The following is a 25,702-nucleotide window of genomic DNA, read 5'->3' as shown; positions in this document are numbered from 1 at the left end:
ATATTTCAGCAAGAACATCCAACAAATTAAATGACTGGGAAGGAAAACCTCATTTGTCAAACAGAGTTGCTCAATGTGAGCCATTCTGCTAATTTGCTATATTAATTATTGTATTAAAAGACTTAAACAGAACTAGCAAATGAAATCAACTGATCAAGTTTCTTGCAAAACATACAAGTTAGTAAAAGCCACCCTCACCTAATAAGGGAACCGTAACTACCTGAGAAGAATACTCAAACCTAAGTAACCTTAAGCATAATGACAGATTAAATGCAGACTTATAATTTTTTTTAATGCCGTTTCTCATCTGCTTGTTATACTTTCTGTTTTCTGCATTTTAAAACAAAAACAATTATACCAATTTTGCCCGTCAAGGCAGGAGCAGCAATAATGTTGTGCAACATGCAAAGACAACTGGAAGTACTGCGTCAGAACTTTTCCAGTGTAATGGACCTCAGACGCTTCTACAGAAGAGTTACATCAGTTGTACACAACAGCAAAGGAGACATCAGATGTAAATTCCCAGTAGTGGGAAGTGCCGTTGTGAAGGAGCATAACGTAGAACAAAGCATCAAGCACACATTTGACACTGCATGAGTGATATGACTCAATACAATGGAAAGGAGAAACTAGGATTTCAATAAAGTCAGAAAAGACTTTAAAGACTTAACAGAAAGAGTGTTAAGAGTTATGGGGATCCAAACGAAACTCAAATACTCATGAAATAATGAAATATGCAACAGAATACAGAGAAACAAATCCCAGTCCTTAAATATTGTTCTGTGGTTTTCCTATTTAAAAATGGTTTCTGTTGGCTCCACAATGCAAACAGTTGTTCTCCACACACAAAAAAAAAGTTAATAGATCTGCTTGGATTTCTTTTTCTCCATTTCTCTACGCCATAGTTATGTAAAAATGTCTTTAACCATCTCTTTGTAGATCAAACCACGTCTATTCTTAAGAGATTTTGTGACAAATTTCTAACTTTGCTTTTTCAATTTTTGCTAAGGTAATATGCAAATGACAACAAAATGCTTTTCCTACCCTATGCATAAATTAAAAGTTGACCCTTTCAGCTTTGAAATGTTTATAGAACAACTATGTTCTCAAAAACAGTCTAAGATAATACTACAGGAAAACTGTCCAGGTGTTTAGACAGGTATTTTATGTATTTTCTGCAGTTTTGGAATCGGTTTATAACCATTTGATCAGACAGATGTTAAAAGAAAGAGAGATTCACTGCATCCTGGAAATTGAGCTGCTAGAAAAATTGTGAAAGTCGTAAACCATCCTACAGCAATAGTCTTCAGTCAGAGGCATCTTCGGATTTGTTGTGAGTCTGACTGCTACCGGACATCCTTCCTGCCCAGATTCAATACATAAATGTTGAGTTACAACATTTACTTTATCCTTTGGGATGAATAAAGTATTTTCTAAATCAAATTTGTACAAATAAAACCCAACAATCGCAGCATCTCTTTTACTCGTTTAAAAAGACAAACTACAGCTCCTAAACAAACTGTCTTATTTGGCACTCTAAAAACAACAGTAAGATGTTCTGTCAAAACAACAGCTGTGTCCAATTAAATATTAGAGTTTATTATCTTCCCATAACATCAGTGTTGTGGGAAGATGTGAGACATTAGACATTAGTGAGGTCAGCATAACCAACTATAAACAGCAGTCTTTCTGTGTATTCCCTATAGAGTAAATCAACCTGAGGCAATCTTTTGGAAAACTTCCACATTAGCTAACATTTCCCAATCCAGAATGTTCTGTGATAGAAAAAAATGGAATAGCTGCCATACTTCTGAAAAAAAGGAAAAAACTTTTTGTATAAGTTTTTGCGCTTCAGCCTGCTTCATTTTTAAACACCTTCCTAATACTGAAAATAGCTGAGTCTTCTTAATGCAATAACAACTCCACACTGAAGAGTGTTTGGTGTGCTTAGACACACTGATAAGACAGAATAAAAACATGTTTCAAGAATAATGTTTTCTAATTCATCTCACCAAAATAGCTTTTGAATATAATTCGCATTACTGTTTGTTTTTTTAAAATCACAACAACGTAATAAGATTATTATTAATGGAGTACTTTCTATCAAGTAAAACATTTTTGTCACTTTTCCCCAAAAATGTATCTACAATTTAAAGAAACCAATGAGCACTTAAGAACTCATTTTCTCACCTTCTGGCAATAATCAGCAGTGCTGCATGAAAACAAACTGCTTTAAACACACAGAGCAACCTCACAACTTCTAAGCAGTTCATGTGTTGAACTTCTGTGTTGATGCTGCGCTTCACTATAACGCCACAACAGCAAAACTCAACCCTTCATCCAAGCGAGCAGCGCTTTACTGTCTGCCCACCGTCCTGATTTTGGACCGTAATGGGAGGAGGGGGGAGCACCCGGCTACGCACTGACACTGGACAACTCACCTGCAGTGTCTCAATCTGCTTTCTGATGCTGTTGTTAGATGGCATCTGGAGCGAGTCAACGTGAGAAAAACATAAAATGACAGGAAACAAAAGAATGGTTTGGGGAGGGACACATGCAAGTTATTAACAAAAACAGAACAAATATGACAAGAAAAGCACAAACTAGCTTAACGGTAAAGTTGCAAAAAAAAAAAAAAAGCTGTGATGAACTGTTCGACATGCCGCTTGTGAATCAAGTTGCATGTTAGCATTACCTATGTGACAGTCCAGGTTAAGTAAAATGCTTTTCACTGTAGAACACATATACTAGTGTATGATTGCAAACAAAACTAAGGTGTGTGCTGCAGTTTGGGAATCAGACAAGGAGACGAAGAAAGAACAGACAGCAGTGACTTCAATAGAAAGAGGATGACATGAAACAGTCAAATTTACTGCAGCAGTGCCTGCCTCTTCCAGCACACATACAAGCAGCCACGACCGATTTAGTGCTTGATTCAAACCCACATCCAGCAAGCTCAAAGTGTCCCATTTTAACCCTGTGGGTACCATGCTTTATGAATTACAATTGACCAATTACAATTACAAATGCAATAATTAGTTAAAAGAGGAATATTTTCCAGTCTGACTGTGAACATTAGGTTTTAAATGGGTCATTACATTTCATGTGTTTAATTTAGTATTACATTTAATGAGGGATGGATTAGGGCTGCAACAGTTAAACGGATTAATCGTGATGAATCGATTGTAGAAATAATTGTCAACTAATTTAGTAATCGACTAATCGTTACTTTGTCTGTCAATATGTTTTACCCAAAACTCCTGAAGTGGCATTGTTTTCGCTTTACATGTTCCTAATTCCCTAAAGGAAAGCTATATTATTGAATTCTAGGCAATACAAAGTTATCTTATTATAAAATTTTTGCATCTTTTAAAGTATTTATAATTTTGTATAAAAAACATTAGAAGGTTCAGTTAAAAATATACAGAATGCGAAAAAAATTTTCTTACAGATTAACTGATTAATTGACAGAATAATCGATTCCTTAGGTAATTGTTTTTAATGTCTCAGAGTAATTTCAGGAGTCAGCAGTACACACAGAATTAAAACCACTGGATGGAGCAGAACATGAAAATCACAAAAATCATCACTACGCTTTCAGGCAACTCCACAGGCCTATTTCAAACAATTGAGACACTGATTTTAAAAGCTAAAATATACATTCCACTGGAAATGATCACCACAATGATTGAATGACGGCCGCATTTCGACGTTCCCCAAAAGATCAAACAAAATCCACAAGGGGTGATCAGTGTGTAGAGGAGGAGAGGCTCATTGAGTCCGTCAGTCAGTCAGTCAGTGATCTGGTCAATCAGTCGCTGGGTTCAACGGTCAGGAGCAAGAGGAAAACAGGCTTGATCCGTTTGTAATTGGTTTACAAAGAGTCAATAAGAGACCTGAGGTAAAACAGCACTTGAGATGTGATCGTATGCATGCATGCTGAGGCATGCTGGGGCTTTGCAAACCTTTAAAGCACAGTTTTCAACTCCACATAATTGTTTATGACACGTTCGCTCATTTCAATTCTTTTATTTTTTTTTTTGTAAAAGGGGGCATTGTGTTTTTAGGAAATCAAGTGCTATTCTGTTCAGATCTGCTTTATTGATGATTAAAAGGGAAAGCACATTGTGATTTTGTAGACAAAAAACGCAGAGCACACAACTCAAAATCAGAACAACTTACTTAATGCTGCAACATATTTACGAATTATTACCTGTCCTATCACCAGTAGGTCATTTTCAAAGATACACATACTTGGAGACCAAGCTAAATAAACTCTGTAAATGAGTGTGAATTAGTCTAGTATTGGCATTTTCTTAATTTTATCTTCAAAAACTGAAAATGCTCAGCTGGAGTTTCTACAAGCTAGTTAAAATCAAGTGTAATAGTGTCTAGAGTGACTTCTGAAATGGTTTAACTTGAAGAATGCTTATTAAGATTTCTTAAGTGAATTCTGTGTAAATTGCGGTCGGCATTACCTTCAGGTGTGACAGGCAGTTCTGCAGGAAGATGTGCCAGTTGTTAAGGAAGAACTGCTTCTGACTCACACATAGCAAGCACGTTACCAAGGGATAAAGAGCCTGGGGAGGAAAAAAACATTAGATAATGACTTGTTTATTAGGTTCGAAAGATCTCAGCGGGCATGTGGAGCTTTTTATTGTTACCAAAGAGTGCTTCTTTCTGGAACTGAGGTCAAACGTCGTCTGGTAAAGCATCTCCACAAACGTTTTTAGGCACGGCACGTTGACTTCATTTTTCACCGCCTGAAAACGAGTGAAACGTTCATCTTAACTGAAGACGAAAACAAACAAACAAACGAACAAACAAAAGAAAAACATTCAACTTTCATGTAAACAGAACAGCATTTTGAGCGTGACTTACAGCTGCGACAGGAATGAGGATTTCAACAAACAGACCAGCAAGAGCGTGCTTCACGTCTTTATCCTTGACTTCAAGGAAATACTGGGCACATTCCTAAAGCATAGAGGAAAAAAACTAAAATGTAAGGAATAAAACTGATCTCTGCAAAACACACAAGTGCTTTTGGTAATCAGGAAACATACAAGTCACGCCAACAACACCACTCCTAAGAGAAGAAGTTGTTACTGAAGGAAAAATACTCAGAGTTGGCTAATTTAATTACCAGTCAGGTGTCTAAACAGAAATGTTAGCAACTCTTTGGAAATCATCACTTTGTTTACTATAAAGACATTTTATTGCTAAGATAAATGGGCTACATTTTCAATTCATCTAGTATGTAGAAAACATAATTTTGTTGTCATTTAAAGTTCCTGAAGAAACACTGGAATTGGCTAAAACTGATGGAGAGGTCCAGGCTTCTTAAAGTCAGTGACTGAAAATGAGTTTAAGAAATGTCTGATCAGTGTATCTCTAGCCAAACATGACAAAAACACAATATTTAAATAAGATTTAAATATTATTTCTCATTTTCTTTAGGTTATTTGATCCTACAATCTATTTCGAATAGACTACAAATATACAGTAAGTATAACATGTCTCATAACCCACCATAAAGTTCACATTGGAGCCAAAGAATGCATTTTTTTATGACTTTAAGGAAAACGTTCTCAGCAGCCATATCACCCAGTTTGTTCTCAAAGACATTGAAATACTGTTATCAGTGTAATATTGACTTCTGAGGAAGTACAAGTCCAAAAACAAAGGATACAGGAAGGAAATAACTAAAATCCTATATGAAGGCGACATGATATGTGCCAACTTTTTAAGCTCAACAGGTTGTATTTGGAAAACTTCGACTGTAGCTTTAAGTGCCATGACTGTAGAGACGTTGTGTCATTAAAAATAAGAACAGAGGGAAACAAGAAAGAAAACTAGTGGATGATGTAATTTAGTCGCCACCGCCACAAATTTTACCTGCATGAACTGAAAAGAAGCCTCAAAATCCTCCACCGGATACATTTTGACCCGAAAGAACTTCATGCCCATGATGAGACTGATAATGCTCTGCAAGACGTATGGACTCTGCTCCTTTTGCCGCAGCTCCTTCAATTCTGTGATGAATTTTTTCCTCACTGCCTGAAACCTGAACAAACATGGACAAAGACATTTGTCGATGCTCACAATTCAATACTCCCACCATAAAGAAGAAGTAAAAGATAAAAAAGAAACAAAAAAACTATATGTGGCTTAAAATTAAACTTCAGGACACTCACTTTGACTGTGTAAGAACTCCTATGACCTCAGCATACAAGTCTGCAATGATGTGCACATTCCCAGTGTTGGGGCCACTGTATCTGTAAAAGATTAAAAAGGTATGTATTCAAATCTTCAAATTATCACATTACCTTGTCAGTCTCTGGAATTATGGGTCCTTACCCCTCTTTGTGTTTAAAGTGCTTGAAAGCCAGGTTTAGAACTTCATGTACTAAAACATCCGGCACTGGATGAAGAGGAATCTGTGGCGTAAACATGGCATCATTAGTCTTATTAGAAGCATTGATGGTCCGTCTTCTTTCTTCTTTCAGCCCTTCATTATCTTCCCCGCATTAGCAAAAGCCAAGGACAACACAGCTCGGGTCTCCAAGGACTGGCATTCTCCTCCGAATGGAGCTTTGATTTGAACAATCTACTTTAGAAACACTCTCAGCTGGAAGTTGGTGCGTCGCCAGCCGCCGCATTTACTATCTCTGTTCCCAGGCAGGAAAAGTCATTGTGCCAGCATTAGCGAATTTCTGAGCTGCCGAGCGCAGACACCTGGTAAACAATAAATGTCTTGGCTTACAAATTGCCGGCATGTCAGATCAGGAGAGCTGGGGGTAAAGTGGTCAAATAAACAGCCACAGAGGCAAATTAGAAGCAGCATTTTCTGAAGGAGAATGAGACACATTTCTGAATGTCCTCAATAAACTGAGATCTAAGACTATGCAGTGACAAATGCATTAATACCACAGACACAACTAACCCACAATAAGAAGCAACTACAACATAAAATATAATAGTTGAGAATTTATGTTTTTGTTTTGTTTTTTTTGTTTCTTGTTTTTTCAAAAATTGAAAAGGACATTTGATACCCTGTCAGATCTACAGTGCGTGGATTTTGACTCCAACATGACTCCAAATTACTTTGAGCATTTCTAAAATATGTGAGAAAAAAAATCAGCTCTGATTTAGGAGTTTGTCAATGTTATTTGGCAAATTATTGGCCGGTGTTTACGAGGCAGCCAATCCAGGAGCACTTTTTAAATTTCTTAGCGCTGATAGGTTTACGTCACAAAGCAATGAAATTAAAGATGGAAAATGTTAGCATCTGTAGTAGTGCCAAGGCAGTTTCCACTGTGTATTTTAATGCATATTGAGGTATATTTGCTGTTTAAACTGTTAAAATAAGCGGTTATAAGCGGATTTCAGCTATTTGCAGGTGATTATGGTCCTTGAGCCCCACAAATACCAGAGGAATTTGCATAATCAAATTAACATGCATTCCCACACACTCTGATAAGATACACTAATCTGCTGTTTCTATTTATTTATATTCCAACTATAGAAAATACTTTACAAATAGTGGATAATATTTCACTGAAGCAACAAAACTGGATTGCTCACCTGTTTTAGAACTTCCACTGAAACTAAACAAAAAATAAAATCTATAGCTAAGTCCCGTCGTTCTAGAAGGTAATCTTTATCCCGGTGCTGTTCATCCCTGCAAACCAGCAACAAATAATTAATTGTACACAAAGTAGCATTTGGTAGACAGTCATTTTGTTCAAGGTGAAAAATGAGAAGGCAAGAAAGGAAAAAAAAAAGAAAAACTACAGAAGAAAGGATGCGCTCACCCTTTTGATTTTGTACTAGATCGAGGTCGGTACTCGTAAGACTCATCTTCAGTGCCGCTCTGCCGCCGGTACCAGTCGAATAGTGTGCGCAGGAGGGAGGGTAAACAGTGTTCTGCTATAGAGCTCATAGAGCTTATTAACTAAAAAAGATACGGATAAAAAACGAGGAAACTTTAGAACACTTTTATAACCAGTAAAATATGCAAACACTGCCTGAAAAACATCGTCATAGAACACCATGAACGTTGTTCAACTGAGAGCAACTACAGTGCATGTTTTTACATTGACTACTCAACCACATAAACACTAAATTACATAATAAATCTACTTGTGAATATGTTTAAAAAGCAATGAGTTTTCTGAATGTTTATAAAAAAAAAAAAACAAATACCATTACAGATGTGTACAAAAGAAGAGGGGGAAAAGAAAAAAAAAAAATTGGTGCCTCTGTTAGAATTGGCCGCAAAACTTTGCAAAAAGTATTCGCCTCATCAAATTTATCACAGCTTGTCAGCTTCAGCAGCCCCAAATTTCAATTTAACTTGTTGGGCTTTTATGATTTTATGGTATGGTCAGATGACACCACAAATACTCCACACTATTAAAAAAAAATAACACCTTGAAAAAAAACAACAACAAAAAAACTATCACCACAGTGAAACACAGAGGTGGCTGCATAATGCTGAGGGGATTCTTTTCTTTATGAGGTGGAGCTAAGCACAGGGCAACCATGGAAACGGCGTGCTAGAGGCTGCAAAAAGCAGACCGGGAAGTTTATGAACCTGCCAGGAGGAGAAAGACTTCCTTAAGCTGAATGGAAGGCAAGGATGCAACGATATGAAAATTTGGGCTGATATTGATATCCGATATTAATATTGCTGCCAAATATTATATATATTTTACTACCATTTTGACAGCTTGAAAAAAAAAATTACCATACAGCTAACTTTGATAAATATACTTCTTAATATTGACCTACTTTTTATTTATCAAACCGACACTGGTATGTTAAAAATAAAAATAAAATAAAATCAGGCGATACCGATGTTGATGTTGATATAACATATATCGGGCATCCCTACTGGGGATGCCCGATATACGGTTTAGGTCAAAGCATATTCCTGAATCAAAACAACCAAGTCAAAGTCCAGACTTGAATCAATTTAACAATCTGCTGCAAAATGTCTAAATTGTTATTTAATATTAAATAAGGACTGGCAAAAGTTTAGCTCTTACATGTGGCGGAAAGATTCCTGAAAAGACGCAGCTCTATAATGTCCCACCTCCTGGAGGCTGAATAAAAATCGACACTAATGTTTTCTGATTTTTCTTCCAAAAAAACTATAAAAAATTAATAAAAAAATAAGAAGAATAAAAAAAACGCCCACATTTAATTTTCCTTCCACGTCAAAGTTAACCTCTCTGTGCTGATCTGTGACATTAAGTCCCACTGTAGCACATTTAAGTTTATTGCTGCAACATGACAAAATGTGAAAAAAGGGTGTGAATCCTTTTGCTAGACACTTATAACACTTGAATTGAAGTGGTCAGTGCGCTTTAAGTGTTTAGCTAGGATTTTTGTGAGTTTAAAGGGCCAGTACAGTGGAGAGAAGACGGCGCCTGATGGACGGTCGGCAGAAGAGTTATGTAATTCCTCCATCTGCCCTTATGGCGCTGGCCAAATACATTCCAGCACCCGATGCAGATTTACTGCTGAGGATGACACAGCGATTCTACGCACTCACTTTTGGCTCTATATGCTCCCCTCGCTCTCTCTCCTTCTCTCACTCACAATGGGGACAGCTGGATCTATACCATATCCTCGCTGGCTTTGTGTTTTGCTGAACAAAGCATTCAGCAGCAGGCAGGCCTATTGTACAGAGATCTGCAGCAGCTGCAGATGAGGCACAGACAGCCCATTGAGGGGTGGGGGGATTGATTGGGAGACTCAAATGCTGCATACACATACAGAGGTGAGGGAGTAGCTGTTGGTGAGAGTGTCACATTTATACATCTATATGAGATGTCAGTTCTTTATGAGGGTTATTATGGGATCAACATCGCTTTGTCCAGAGAGGCAATTTAAGAAGTTTTCTTCTCTGATATGACTCGTGTTATGACAAAAATTACCAGGGGAGGATGTTGAAATACCAAAAAAAAAAAGGCAAAAAGAACAGCAAGTTAGAGGACTAATTAAGCAAACGTTTATGGACACTACAACAACTGTAGCTCTGGAGAATATTGTTGTCCCTTTATAATAGTTTTGTGTTGTAACTGCACTGACCTGATCAAATTGTGCGTCTTCCCCCCTCTGGAGAGATCGAGACAGCGGTTTCTCCTGTTAGAAACACAGAGGGGAATAAGCTTGTTACTAATTTCAGGCTTTGTACAGATTTCCCAGAAAGGTTTGAAAATGCACTTTTTCAAGCATTTTCAAACTTCTCCACCACCACACTTTGGAGATAAGCTAAAGTAACCATCAAATATAAGAAAATGTTATGTTTTGAAAAGTCTCTCACACACACCTTATACAACTGACTGGTCTGAGAACAAAACAATAATTTGGCAAAAAAAAAAAAATCCCCAGTTTCAATAATGTTGTATAATGTATAAAATATAAGTTAACCTTTATTTCAATTACACAGATTAATAACTCGCTGAGCCATTAGGAGTATTAAATATTCCGTACAAAGACACAAATCTAACTGACCCAAAACAATAAAAGTCTGGTCTAATTTAACTCCATACAGTTAGACCATATACTTTTTAATTAGTTGTATGAAAATATCTGGTTTCAACTGTAAACAACGTTTTCCATATTTGGGTTTTTGATCAAACACGGCGCAGTTTAAATATCAGGCACTTTTAAGGACTCCATACAGAATTCAAGAACTTTTCAAACCTTGGAAAGATCTCAATAAATCTCAAGCATTTTCAAGAATTTCAAGCACCTTTACAAACAGTATAAATTTGCTAGTAATTTATACCAGCAAACCTTCAGTCAAGCTAAAAAAAAAAAAAAAAAAGAGCCTCTACCTTCACATCCTTTAGGTTTATTCGAGCAAACTAACTAAAGTTATTATTTAGAGATAGAAGAGAGTGCTTCTTTTGGCACTCATTAGGATCCATTTCCCATCTCCTGTCTCTGAACTCACCAGCGGCTCGGCCATCACCATCTCGATCTTCTTCTCGGCGAGCACGGCGAACTCAGCAAACAGGCTCTTGATGACAAACTCCCCGGGCTTGAGCTCGGGGTCGATGGTGATGCTCGACATGGCGGCGATGCTGTGCTTCTCCCACGTGAGGGGAGTCACCGAGGAGGGGGCACGGCGTCTAATCGCGCTGCTGCTGACTGGTGTAGAAGCTGCAAGGAGAGCCAGGGGAGGTCAAAGGTTAAGAGATCTAGAGCAATACTTATAGTAGGACACATATGAGGTATAGAAAATAGGACACATTAATCATTCAGCCACTAAAAAAAAAACAAAAAAAAACAACTGTCGATTTAACTTTGAGCTGTAGGTCGAATATTTACATTTCCGAGGTTTCCTTAATTCCACTCAGTATTGAATGCATATAAAGTTTGACACTAATGGAAAGGCATCAACAATCATCATCAAAATCATTATTGTTCAGAAAACAAGGTAGACAGCAAGGCATTTCTAGAAGAGGCACAATAAAACGTAACAAAGGAGGCATTATTGTATCAGGAATACAAAAACAATCAGAGATTTTCTGAACAGGAAATAACCTAAATATCTGGAAAAACAACCACATTAATAATTCCTGTTAAATCCTTGTGATAACTTATAGTCAAAATTTATAGTTATAACTCAAATAACTAAAAACAACAACAAAACATTAAAGCTATTTCTAAAATTTGAGAGGTAAAAAATTTCCAAAACCATCTTATTCAGATGTTATATTTCATAATATTCAAAAACTATTGTTTGGCTAACAGTTTCTCAGTTTTTAACTTGAGAAACTGTTTCTGAGCTTAGGCCAGAAGTGAGATAATTACTGAAAAGAGATGTTAGTTCCTGAGCCTTTATTGGCATTACTTCATTACTTCTGCTTTAACAGATCCGCTTTCCCCCCCCTTTAGCGTTTTCTTTAGTATTGGCATACGTCAATGATTTCAATGTGGTTCAAGTGGTGACTTGATTGATTTACTTCCTTTACTAAGTTGTAAGGACAAGAGGACATTGACCCTAGATGTCCTGAAGACAGAAAGAAAATGCTCCCAGGGCAGCACTTTGATTAGCTTCCTTAAGCAAATCTATGTGGGATCACAACATTTGCATGTGGTTCACATCATTTGCTCTTCCTATTCAAATATCAGATGCAAATCCTAGGAGTTTTCGTTTGGGTGCCTAGGGCTGTCTCAGAAACCTTTACCGACGGGGCCCTGCTCTTTCTATGAGAAATATTTTTTCAAGTTTTATCCATAAGAGAATATATGATCAACCACAGGTGGGCGGTTGAGGGCCTCAATGGCTCTACATCTGCACGATTCTGAGGCTCTGAGGTTTTGCCTGCTTAGTAAATCCTAAATTAAAAAGATTGAGGCATTGGCAGGCCCGTTCCCAACTTGGTGACAAGCAAAGGAGATCATGTTAGTTTTTAAATCTAGCATCACGGAGCCAAAAACATCAACAATCTGAGGAAGACCAATAGCTAAGCACTGTTGTCAAACACAACTCCAAATAATATTACTCCTTCTTCAAGTATTTACACTTTAAAGCCAATGTAGGTCCATTGAATAAGTTTGATCAATGTTGCTTCGGATGGTTTTACATAAAGAATTAATCAACTAATCTCAAGATAAATTAAAAAGAGCGTTATCATTTCAATTATGATTCATATTTTTTGAAGGGCAAAAATATGAATCACCAGTTGTTTCATGGTTTCAGCTGGAATTGGTTTTTATTTCTGTTTAATTTATTGTTTTTGGTTCCCCTGTTTTATTTTGGATATTTAAAATATCTTCCAGTTCTAGTGTAAAGTGTTCTTTACTAAATTAAACTTTATTGGCCTTTAAGAGGGCAAACTTGCATTATTATACCATCATCAATTCTACAACACAAGAGCAAAAGGTTACTGGTGTAATTTATGGTGGTAATTTATTATTTTATCGTCACTCATAACGCATCCATTTAATTTTTTTCTCTATAAGCTTGAATCATGACTAAACACATCAACAGCTCTAGGTAGAGGGGTCAGACGGCAACATTTCCTTCTATTCAGCTGGCACATTGTGGTGTTCCTGAGAATTTATGTTTGAATACGGTGCAACTTCCACTCTGGTTCTCAAAGGTCCAACTCCTGCCAAGTGGACAGCCAATAGTAAAGTGACCCTTTGCCTCTTTCCCTCCCAGGAAAGGCCTTTTTCTGTTTCTTCCTGGTTGCCACAGAAACACTTCTGTATTCTGAACTGTCCAAACAACACTGAAGAAGAGAAGTGCAGGAAAATGTTTTACTCTCCCAAAAAGAAAAACAGAAATCCTGCATACAATATCAAGATTTTCATTACTAAAACTAGCAGATGCTAACAATACTTGGCTACTTACAAGTAGGTAACCGATTCTGAAAGTGACTCTACTTAAAAACTCCAAAAGAGAGCTTTCACACAGGTTTCTTACATATTTCCAATTTCAAAATGTTACGTTTCCACACTAACCCTTCTATATTTTTATGTTTCTAATCACATTAGCCACAAAAACATTCACCAAGTTTTTCTTTTTTTTCTTTACTCCCATCAAATCATGAGACAGCACATTTTGGAAGCTGCCTTTCAATTTTGCAGTGTGGTAAAGGGCTGTTTCACTGCTTCTGGCATCTGGACAAACTTCAGGTCAGTAAAATGTCCTACTACTGGCAGAGTGCTGAAAAACAGATCCTTCACAGTTTGTGATCAGCAATACATTGATTCCACATTTGGCATTTAAACCAAGCACATGTAAAGAAAAGAAAGAAAACTCAAAGTTAGAACACAAAAGTAACAAGAATCTAACGCTCAAAAAGGCAATAAAAGTTGTTTTTTTTTCCTTTCGTTAGCAACTCAAAACCCAAAATGATCAACAAGTTGGACAATAACTAAATTTTCAATTTGGCAAACAAAGACGACCATCATCTAAACATAAATTAATGTAAAAACAGATTTGAAAGAGGATCAAATCAAATTCCAGATTGAACAGGAACAATGTTCCCACCACTTTAACACAAAGTTGCTGTGCTGACTGCTCAGTGTACAGAGTGCAGACAGCAGCGGTGGCGACAGAGGATTAACGTGAAGTGTAAACTAAACAAATAAGCCAAAAACTGTACCTGGCCTAAGAAGCTAATGAGGAAATTATCGCATCTTGTGATCAACAAGTCTACATGTAGAAACAAGTAGAGAAGCCATACCTTTAACTGCTCTGATCTACCACTGATATGCCAAACAATGTGCTTAGTGAGTTTACATCAAGTGTTATCAAAGATGTTATGAGAAAGCTGAAACTACGCAGCGTGTGGCTGTCTGCGATCATGTTGCACCAGGTGGTTTTTACACAGAAACATACAATTTTGTGACGTTAGTAACAGCAATAAGAACAAAATTCCCAATATTGCCTCATCAGACAAACTCCTTGCACTTTGGGCTTTACTTCATCAAGGTCTGCATACATTGGTTGAAAAGGCAAGACAACTGCAGAGTCATCACAGGATGAAATGTTTTATGAGTCATTGCATGCTGCGTAACTTTGTGATAAAAGTGCTTCAAGTCCTGTAGGGACACAGTATGTCCATACGTCTACCTTCATGTTATTCTTGTTTTTTTCCCTTTCATCTAATGAAAGGACAATAGGGCAGTGCCTCCCGTGATGGGTGCAGCCTTAGGCACCTGTCTACACATGTCCAGGGTTTCCCCCAGTGTATTATTAGCCTGGCAGGCCACCAGGCTAAGCGTTGCTTATTTGCTTAAGATTTTTTTTTTTAAATTTTGCATTTTTTTAAGACTTTATAGTTGGTTTTCAGATATTAATCTTCCAATAACACATAATAACCAAGTGATGTTTTCACATTTCCTGTCAACATTACGCATTTGTTTACTCAAAAACACAACAAGCCGCTGGATGAATGACTGTCAAGCGCCCCAACCACTGGGCTTAGAAAGTTTTCTGGGGGGAACCTTGTGTGTCTTTATGTTGTTTGTCTATTTTTTGTTCTTTGGACTTGTGTACAATGAAAATATTCTGAAGACCAGAGATCCTCAGATTTTCAGCTTCATCAGACATGAAATTCTTTTCCAATCAGTGAATGCGCCATATCTAAGCACTGGTAACGGCGCTCCTCAGTGTGGACGCTGTTACAGAGAGAGGACAACCGAACGCCATCTTCAGTATCAGTAAGGTGCATAAAATGAAGTAATAAGACACTTAAATCCTCTGTACTTTTTTACTTACATATCCCAGACTCCAACATCTCTTTGCCCAGATTTAAAGATTTACAGCAAAGCATAGACTTAAAAAGACGCGGCAAAAGCAAATGAGGTGGATTAGCAATGCTTGTCGTCAGCTGACAGTATCATGTTTATATATATAAACTATTGTCCTGCTATAATGTCACGACAGTCATATTTACTGTTAATCACTTTGCAAAACTTTGGTCTAAAGGACATTTTAGAATGTAAATACTCATGTACTTATGTTACTGAACATCTGAATTGCATACACTTCTTTTTTTTCTGTCCCTGCCCTCCTCTAAGCTGACATCTTAGTTTATACTATCTTTCTGAGTTGTTTATAAAAAAAAAACAAAAAAAACAATAATTGCAAGATTAACAAAAATGAAAGTGTGTACCTATTTTGAGAACATAGTCGTTGGTTACATGTTTGGTTAAATATCTGTATCATGAGACTGTCATGCAGCAGTTTTCAAGTTTCTTCAGATTCACTGCCAGACTGACCCACAGCATCACCACCCAAAACGACTCTGAAGACACTTGAATGATACGAGTTACAAATGGCATTGAACTGAAAATTAATATACAGCTCAAAGCTTAATAAGCACCACTAGATCAGTGCGACAAGATCTTAAATTCCACAACTATCTGATATTTACCAATTGTCTCAGCAATATTCTTGAAATATTTCCCAACTTAAATGTTCTGATTGAACTATGACAAGCAACAACAGCAGAAGAACAAATGAAAAGTACAAGGTGTTGTGGCTGGGATGGTAGAAAGTGTTGGGTTGTGTTGTCATTATGGTGTCTAGCAGCACAGAGAGCCTTTCAAGCATTTCCCTCTTTGTTTACTGTGCTCACTAACAGCCCAATGATGTCATATAGCCTGCTCTTGATATCCAATCACTGGGGTGTTCCATACCCCCCTCCATCCTCTCTTTTCTCTCCCACCACAGGCTAACTGGATTGTTGACTGTTTCACATAAGTGAGCGACCCAACACTGTACTTTTCCAGTCAACAGCAAGAAGAGGAAAAACAAACTTTTTTTTGGGCCCGTCGTCCCTCTCTTCCCCGTCTTTGTTTCTCCCTGGGACATGCCAGTCATTTGTGGCATGCCAAGCTAAGACTCCCCATGCTACACTCAACCCACAGAAAACGAATGATTCAAAAATCAAGGTTTTTGATCAAGACCAAAGCTCAATTTCCAATTTTGCTCTCTAAATGGAAACAGTTTAAAATGGCCGGCAGATTTTTTTTATTTTTTAAGTAGGTGCAAAGACTAGAATTTTGTGGCCAATTTCTGTTTTTGGTCAGCATTGATTTTTATTGATTCTAGTTTCTATTTATTCACACAGAAGCGAGAAAACAAGTGTGACAGAATGAAGTCTGTGTAAAACACTGTAAGTGCTGTAAGATAAGAATAAAATTATTAGAGCATTCATATTTTAACTATTTAGTGCAATATACCAGCCTTTAGCAATAGTAACTACAAACAGCAGTATTTTTTAAGTACCACCTGTTCAGGCTTTCTATCACTGTAAGAGATGTGGCAAAACTTAAGTTTTAAAAATCATTAGTGCCATAACAGAAGCCAACCAGGACCAGCTTTTTCAGGACCATCTTGTTACCGAGATGGAAATAATTAATTTTATTTATTTTCCAGAAGGTGGATAGACTGACCATAAGTCTCATTTTGACATGAAACCAAAGAAGAAGACAAAACACATACCAACAAGCAAGTTATCTATTCCTTTCCAGTAAATCACATCATTATCATAACACTCACCAGCATGTTTTCCTAATATCATGCAACCAAAATCCCCATAAGGATATAGAGTCTTAACTTAGCTCTGGCGTTTCCAAACGGCTGCATGAAAATATGTAATTGTGAAATTACTGCTAGGAATGTTCATTAGGATTAACCCTTGTTTTCTGGGTCATTTCTGCTTCAGTATCTTAGCTACTAAAGACATACAAAGCATGTGGGTATTAAGGGAAGCAAGAATCCTGGTTCAACTGGTTGAGCATCAATAAGCAGAGACTGAATGACTGACCCTTGAAATATAATAGACTTTCAAATATTGTGTCAAAGTAGTTCTTTGTGGTTGTGATATTGAGCACACCAATATTGTAGCGACAACTGCAATTCCAGATTTCCCCGCAAGCCTTTCCAAATCCTGAATGTTCCATAACAGAGCAACCTTTCTGCTATCTGCTGAAAGTTTCACTCTTTCTTTAAGGAGTATCCTGTATAAACAATCGACATGGTTCTATAGAAATGTGGTTAAACATAATCTTACATCTTTGTGCTTAAACTTTTTATATAACACCATACTACAACTGGAACAGCTAACTTTGAATACTCTTCCTGAAGTAATGGCTTTCAAGCTGAAGAATGTTGTCAGCATGTAAGGTTAGCAATTGGGTATGTTGAGATTACTGATCAGAATATTACCCAACTTTTTAAGATTTTTAGTGACAATTTAGTGACGCTAATAAAACATAATACCAGTGTGATTCCGGAAATAAAACATTTTGCAAACTAGTTGGGACTGCCTTACAAACATAATATTGTGTCGCTGAGTCTTGTATTATTATACATTTTAAATTTAACATGAAACATAAACAGTTGAGAGGAACTTCAGAATTTCCTGTTTTACCACTGTAGTCTAAACTAATCATCCATATTCAATAGTTTATAAAAAGATAAACCAAAGAGAGATTTAGCCTGATGATCCAATGGAGTATTTTCATAATACCTGGTCCTCCAAATAAGTAAATTTTATTTACTAAGCAGTTTCACAGAAAAAGATTCACAAAGAACTGCAGACCACATAAAAAAAATCTCCTTATTAATACAAAAGCTACCAAGGTGCAACTAAATGCTCTGGACCAAAATGCTTATTGCATTCTGATGCATGAGGTCTACCAGCCAGTCTCTGCAAGAGTTCCCTGGAAAATTAGCTCCACATATGGTTACACAACTATTACAGCAGCGACTCCACCTTGTCACAGTTGAAACAAGCCCTCCAAAACGCCTGCTCAATTCCCCTGGCAGGACAACAAGAAACAACAGCCCAAACTCGCACGCATACACATACACACATTGTTGGAATGTAGGGCCAAGAGTGCATCCAATTTTTAGAGACAAAAGAATTACTGCCAATGTTTATATGCTGTGGCTGTGCCAATTCTGCAATTATGTAGCAACATGCACAGAGCCTGGCAAGTTATTACTGGTTCGCCCTGCACTTTCAATTCTCTAAAATAAAGGATATCTAAAAAAGTTTTACAGTAAATCCAGCTTATTTCCAGTGGCTGACATTACATCAGTCGAAGGTACCTAAGGTATTCTGCCTCATAAATCAGAAATCTATTTGACAGTAAATGTCCAAGCTTTAAACGCAGTTCAAAGCTAACAGAAGGAGTAAAACTGTCGTCCAAGGCTGTAGTATGAAGTTAAAGTGTAGGGAGTCAAATTCACTTGTACTGTCAACATGCTACATGTTACAAAGCAAGCCTGACATTAATTACTTTTATTATTTTTCAAAACTATTTACTAGCTTTGGGGAGGGAATGCGTCCTGGAAAGCTTACCACATGGCTTCGTGTTGTCAGGGTTACAAAATCTGACAAGTTCAAGCAATAGCTACAACGTGTTTGTGTGAAAGGTGAGCCTCACTAAATGAGTCTACCAGAAATTAAACATTATTCACGCAACATAAATTTTCTTAATGGGACCAATACAGTAAATATCCTTATCAGGGTTGTTGAGTTCAGGCCTCCACGTTCTAATCCAGGCATAGGTCAGAGGTTAGGTACACCTACACTTATTCAAAAAACATTAATTCTACATCTACCTGGTCACCCCTTAAATCTCAAGACAGGTTAGGAGTGTTCACGCTTTATCTTTATCATTTTTACATTGACAGTCAGCTGTAAGACATGTCTGAAGCCTCTTTCTTGTTTATCTGAGCTAATTCTGGTACTAAATAAAATCAATGGCAATTCAATGTGTCATTACACAAAGGTGAACCATTTACGAATCAGGTGGCCTCTAAAGGCAACTGGATTTTATGTCTATTTGATTGGTTCCAATGGATTTTATTTAGATGAAGCAGAGTAAATGGGGCTAAACACACACACATGAAACTTTCAAACCTTGAATTGGAACATTTAAAAAAAATGCATCATATTCTTTCCACTTTGTGATCAAATGAAATTCTTATCACTACATGAAAGTCGGTGGCTGTAACGTGACAAAATGTGAAACATCTCATTAGAGATCAACACATGAACTTGTATTTATGTGTAAGAAATCACCCAGATTGATTGTTTTCTGCACCGTTTTAGTTCCCATCTTCCTGAGCAGGCATAGGTTATGACTTGGAGCTGGACGGTTTAGCTTGCCTTTGTGTTAAAACGCCACTTTATTTTCAGAGGCTGGCAATATGAGGAGACACAGCAGGTAGGTAGGTCTGCCAAAGAACCTATAAAAGAACCAATAGCTCTTCAGGTCACATTTTGCATGCAAAGCCCATTGCAATTCAAATAACTAATTGGGATCCTATTACTGTACAAGCAGTGATTTTTTTTTCAACCTTCATTTCCTAGATAAGTTTTGTTCTTTAACCGTACCTAAAGTCCCCACCATCCTCCAGGAGATTTAGCATCACAGCCACTGCATAAAGAACCCTGCTGTGGACGTTAAGGGACACTTATACAGCTTGGACCAATTATCGCATCCAAGCCGTTCTTTAACGTCTCATTATTTCACAAACTGATAAAGATTCAATATTTAAAACACATTTCTGTTCATTTTTAAACAATAAGAATTTAACTTTGATATACTTTACATATAAAATGTGCAACCCCTTATTTTACATCACAAGGATTAGTATTTGTGATTTTAAAAATTGTTGATTGTGACATCCCTGATATTTTAATTAAGATTCAGAGGCCAAGAAACAGCATGTCATGTTTTGTTCAGGACAATAGGCATAAAAGCTTTTTTTAAAATCACTTTTATGGTTTGCCATAACTTCGAAGTGATGGCATGCCATTATGCATTATTATTTACTACCTTTAATAATAATAATAATAAACTGTCAGTGTCATTTACATATCAGCTTTTATACTAAGCCTGTTTTTATTTTCAAGATTTGATGTTCCCCGTTAGTTTTAATGGATTATCAGCAGAGCTATGTTCCTTAAGGCAACAAATAGCAAAAGGTTAAATTATTTTTGTTGTATAAAGTCTTTCACCGATTAATCATATGTTTAAAATTGACTTTTAGTCCAATTTGTGTTAGATATCTCAGGGTTTAATTCAGATTATGGAAAGAGCTGGACTATAAATATATTTCAATGTCACTGAAGAGGAAGTGGTTTTTGATTCCTAATGTACTATAGAATGCATAGAAAGCTAATAATAGGAGGAAGCTAAAAGACAGATCAATAACAGGGAAACATTAGCTGCTCCCCAAGGAAAGGAAGAGGAGGTGTGTAGAACTGGGAGGATGAGGAGGAACTGGAAATTGTTGAGTGCTGTTCAGGAAGGCTAAATTGTGATTTCAACATAATATCAGAAGTTTCAAAAAGATGTAAGAGAGAGATATAAGATCGTCAAAGGAACAGTCCCAGGTCTAATTGTATCATCAATCAGTGCATTTTCATCAGGAGAAAGATTATCTTTGGGACAACTAGGAGCCTCAGCAATGATGATAATGGAAGGGCTTCTATTGCTGCTACCTGCATGGACCTGAAGCAAGCCTGACTAAACCTGGACTAAACACTAAAACACTATCACATATATATGCCCACGAGATATGACAACTCCAATCACGACCTGCATGCAGGCATGTACAAAGCTGCTGAAGGTTTCTGGCTGTGTGTGGTAGATGCGTCTGGATGCGCTGAGTGCGGTATGTAAACACGTATGCTCGCTTGGCAGGGTACTCACAGCTGCTACTCCAGGACTTGAGGAGAGATTTGATGCTGATCTCAAAGAAGACCGAATCCTGCAGGCTCAGCATGGTGGCTCGCAAAAGTTAAGGCTCATAAGGCACGGTGCTCACGGGGTTCCAAGTGTTCTCATTTCACACCATCCCACAAAAAATTATATATATATATATATATATATTTTTTTTTTTTTTTTAAATCAGAGCATTTTATTCTGCTCACAAATATTCACCTGCCACATACACAGTTAAAAATCTAGCAACTCTTGTCCCCTCCAGTTCCTCTTGCCCAGCCGTTGCTCAACACCATCATCCGCAGGAGGACTTAAGACGAAACATCCTTAGAGAAACACACAATTTAATATGCGACAAGTTTTGCCTTTTTTCTCCCAGCAGAACTCTACTATTTCATAAGCACAGTTAGAAAAGTCTCCCAGCCCAGCTCCTGCTGCCCAGCTGCCAGTCCACAGAGTCCCTCATCCCCATCTCAGCACAGAACAATCCAGAAACGCTTAAGGACAAAAAAAGTGCACAGGAACTTTTGCTCATCACACAAGAAGCAACATAAATAGTGTTAGTATTCAGTAATATTCCATCTCCTTCTGTCTTCCTGTGTGTTGTGCGTGTGCCAGTTGTAGCCTGCTAACCCTCCCTCGTTCCCCCTCCGCCACCTCTAATCTCTCTCTCCCTTGCTATTCGTTCATGGCCAGCCCCTCCTCCCTAGAGCGAGCTCTTGTTCTCTTATTGCTCTTTTCTGTCAGGCAGAGAGAGAGAGAGAGAGAGAAAGCTCAATTCAACAGCAAACGCTGGGAGGCGGGAGCGCTGTGTGGGGGCGGGTGATGTCATCAAAATGCTGCGAGTGTTTCCTGGCCGTGGATCAGCGATGCATACGCTTGTCAGAGCTACTACTGTGCTGCTTCCCCACTGGCCTATCAAAGCAGCACTTCCTGTAAGCTCCACAGCAGCACTGATGCATCATTCCTCACTGCAGTGGGAGAGAAAGCGTCGAACAAGAGGATGCGAAAGGGAGTGTGTATGCTGCACACAAATATATACGGCTCCCGACTCAAAACATTTTGAAATATCGTGCTATAAAGTGAGATATAATGTTTGACTGTAATAAAATAAGGATAAGTAGTTTCACACTTTCATTGCTGAAACATTCAAAAGGACCCGAATACATCCTGCATTCAGAAGAAAATTCAGTTTGTGTGAATGGAAAAAGGTTCAAAACACACACACAGGATTATCTGACGTTACAATCTGGTGGTGCTGCCGGTTAGTTCTACCCATGTAAATACCTAAAAACAGATCCACATGACATCCATCCAGCCATTTGTAGTCAAGGGCACAATTAAGTTTGTTTAACAAAACATTCTGGGGAGGGGGGGAGAGAGAAAAAAGCAGTGGGAAAGTTACAGAAAAACACAAATGCTCTTTGTCTTCTTCCCGTTTCGTCGCTATTTTCTGTCTCCCCCTCCGTCACATGTCCACCGCTACACGACTTATGCAAAATGAGTCCGAGCTCATTGCTAACAAACGCAACACAAACAGATGCTTTGTCATGCCCCAGCTGGTGCAGGTCTGATGCAGCCCTCCGCTGTGAAACGCTGCCTTGTGATATGCGGCGCAGATGCTGTGGAATTAAAGCGGCCTTCGACTCTGGAGCTCTTCAGGCAATTTAATATTACTTCTCGGAGAGCTTAAAATTAACAGACTGATGTCACTGGCAACTCTGGCCAGTTGCTGCTAAGAACATTTCCCACAATGCCAAAATTGGACTTGAAAGGAACCAAATATAAAAACATGTCATTACAGCGATTTCACACTTCCCTTATGTCTGATTATAGTGAGGCATGTTGGTTAAACGCTCCATCGCCATATTTAGACACCAATGCCCAAGTGATAAATCCTAAGCAGGAAAGGAAACAGCCTACAGTTGTTTAACACTTTTCATTTAATAAGATAATAAAACTATCATTTAAAAAAAGCACATTGGTCATGTTGAAGCTGTGGTCTCTGGTTTAGCATAAATCCAAGGAGAATCACTGGCTTCTGTAATTGTTCCCTCATGTGAATCTTAAACCTCTGCTATATCTGCGTTATGATTTTACATTGCTCATCAACCAGTAGACGCAAAGAAAAATGAAAATAGGTTTTAGACTGGAAAGCTTTAAGCTTGAAGCTCAAAGTTTGTAACCTTTCTACTTTTTTTTTTTTTTTACATACTTGATTAGTATGAGACAGATAATCTGTGAAAATAAAAAAAGGCTCCTCTGCCTTCTTCTAATGCTATATAGAGACACCCAATCAGAGCCAGGAGGCCGGTCTTAGCGTTGTCAGTCCCTCTCTGTGTGGTGAAGCTCATCTCCCCCAGCAGCTAACAAAGCCTGTTGTGAATGCTAAGGCTAGTTAGCATGGTCATCGATGATTGCGAATGAACAGTTTTTTTCTGTAAAGGTAAGTTGTTTCTCCTACTTGAAGTAGTTTCTATGGTGCAACCTCACTAAAATACAAATTTCTATTTTTTTTTTTTTAAAGATAATTGAAATCAGCTTTTCTATGAGAATTTTACAGGGAAACAATCTTTCCTGTTCAACACAAACAATTGCATGACAACGCATGCTTTGCATGGTTTTTAATCTTTTACCTGATTAAAAGCCATATTTAATCTACTTTTCTAAAACGTTTGTCAGAAGAACTTCCCACACCGCTTCACACCTACATGCCCACTCAGCTCTTTGACAAATTTCCTTGGAACCTGAGGTCTGACAGTTTACATTGTACATTTATGTCATTAGATAAATGACATGTTCATGACTCCATGAACATGTTAATAAAAGAATTTACTGAGGCAGCCAAATCGATAGGTTCTTGAATTGTGAAATATATTCACATTTACATTTATAGCATTTATGACAAACATCTTGCCAATGGATTTCCACTGGAGGATAGTGCAGTGCATCCTTCAATCTGAAAATGATGTGCACTGGCAAAATGTACTGGGGTTTCAAATTAAAAAGAAAATTAGCAAGAACATAGTCAAACAAGTACAAAAAGTTCAACGCTTTAGAGGTTTCTCATCTCGTCTATTTAAGGGAAAAGAATTCCCCAGACAATTTCAATTCATAATTGGACATTGGCTCAACCTGACCTTATCAGCTGCTGGGTAAAACTAACATCGTCTGATTTGGAAACATACATGCTCAAATGCAACTCCTTCAAACATTATTTCAAAAACTCCAGAGATGGATTATATGCATTAAAACAGATCAAGCCCTTCTGTTGTGAATTACAATTTACACAACCAAAAGCTAGTGGCATACCTAAAACAAAATATTTCGCACAGACACAGTTTAGAAGGAAGAACACAAATTTAGAGGACGCCAAGACAAATACTGTTTAACAATAAAACCTGGACTCTTGTTATGATTATCAGCAAGCCAGCCAACATACAACAGACAGGTATTGTTTTCTGTAAACCAGCTTTGTTGTTTAAGGAATGCAGAGCTTACATCATTTCCCCAGGAACATTAAAGCTGAGAACCAGAACCTTACAGCCAGGAACGCTGACGCGAGTCGAGGATTTCAAACAAACATTAGAACCGACTTCCTGGAAAGACGAGCTCACTGATCAAATAATCTCAACCAAATGCACGACCGAGGCCAATTGCAGCATCTCTAATCGCAAAGTGGGAGAAGTGACTGGCAGTTAAGCTATCCTGACTGCAGTGAGCAGAGAGGAGCTTCTCCTCCCAGGAGCCCGCAGGGTGGAGGACGCATTTCCTGTCCCAGTCTTTTCTGAAGGGCAGCGGTGGGAGCAATAATCGATAAAAGCTGTAATTCAATCCCTGACCTCCTCAGTGATGCCTGGGCCACAGAGGACACAACATTAACATCTGTAACAGCCGTCTGAGTATTCAGCACAACTCCACAACACACAGGGCTCCTCGCTGCCACATGCTACTCACACCAAAAACAAACATTTCTAACCTTCATGACACTTTATTGTCAGTGCTTGCAGAGAAATGTTCGATGAGGACATAAAACAGGACAAAAGTCAAAAACAAAACTTGCTTCAATTATTCATCTTCTAAGAGGGAGTGACACTTTCAGCGGATAGCAGGAAGGATAACCATACGGAAGTAAATCTTTTCATTTCAGCTCGTCTGTCATGAAACAGTATGGAAATGTGGGCAGCATTTTAGAAATCCCATTGTTAAGGTAAGGAGCTACAAACGCTAATACTAAGTATAAACAGAGTTTCTGCAGGTTTCACCAGCTCAAATTTAAGACTTTTAAGAATTCAAGACCTAAATCTCCACAGAAATACACGAACTTCGTCCAGCTAACTGCAAGTAAACGTAGACTTAGTTATAGTAGGTGGAAAAAATCCGACAAGATAGCAAGCTAACAAGCAAATGTATGTTAGCAGTGAGTTAACAGGCGGTTGAGACTACCGAGGTTGACCAAAACTTTTGCCTG

The 25,702-nt window shown here is 37.8% G+C and overlaps 1 protein-coding gene across 12 annotated transcripts in view; it reads right to left on the bottom strand.

Annotated features, from left to right (window-relative positions):
• The window catches only part of fryl (FRY like transcription coactivator), an 81,658-nt gene that overhangs the window by 38,771 nt on the left and 17,185 nt on the right, over nucleotides 1-25,702 (bottom strand). For 7 of the 12 annotated variants that reach the window (XM_023339379.1, XM_023339381.1, XM_023339375.1 and 4 more), the window contains 11 exons: nucleotides 10,970-11,178; nucleotides 10,099-10,152; nucleotides 7,815-7,954; nucleotides 7,585-7,681; nucleotides 6,358-6,437; nucleotides 6,195-6,275; nucleotides 5,896-6,064; nucleotides 4,882-4,974; nucleotides 4,665-4,763; nucleotides 4,479-4,580; nucleotides 2,442-2,486 (listed from right to left, as the gene is read on the bottom strand). In XM_023339379.1, the coding sequence (XP_023195147.1) occupies nucleotides 2,442-2,486; nucleotides 4,479-4,580; nucleotides 4,665-4,763; nucleotides 4,882-4,974; nucleotides 5,896-6,064; nucleotides 6,195-6,275; nucleotides 6,358-6,437; nucleotides 7,585-7,681; nucleotides 7,815-7,954; nucleotides 10,099-10,152; nucleotides 10,970-11,089 (1,080 nt within the window). In that variant the 5' untranslated portion in view covers nucleotides 11,090-11,178. Of the gene's footprint in view, nucleotides 1-2,441; nucleotides 2,487-4,478; nucleotides 4,581-4,664; nucleotides 4,764-4,881; nucleotides 4,975-5,895; nucleotides 6,065-6,194; nucleotides 6,276-6,357; nucleotides 6,438-7,584; nucleotides 7,682-7,814; nucleotides 7,955-10,098; nucleotides 10,153-10,969; nucleotides 11,179-21,219; nucleotides 21,854-25,702 lie in introns of those variants that run through there. The other 5 variants (XM_023339376.1, XM_023339383.1, XM_023339377.1 and 2 more) reach the window with 4 other exon arrangements.

Source organism: Xiphophorus maculatus, chromosome 9, assembly GCF_002775205.1.
Source record: "Xiphophorus maculatus strain JP 163 A chromosome 9, X_maculatus-5.0-male, whole genome shotgun sequence".
Classification (NCBI taxonomy): domain Eukaryota; kingdom Metazoa; phylum Chordata; class Actinopteri; order Cyprinodontiformes; family Poeciliidae; genus Xiphophorus; species Xiphophorus maculatus.
The sequence above is the reverse complement of the archived record's forward strand: the minus strand, read 5'-3'. Positions and strand labels throughout refer to the sequence as shown.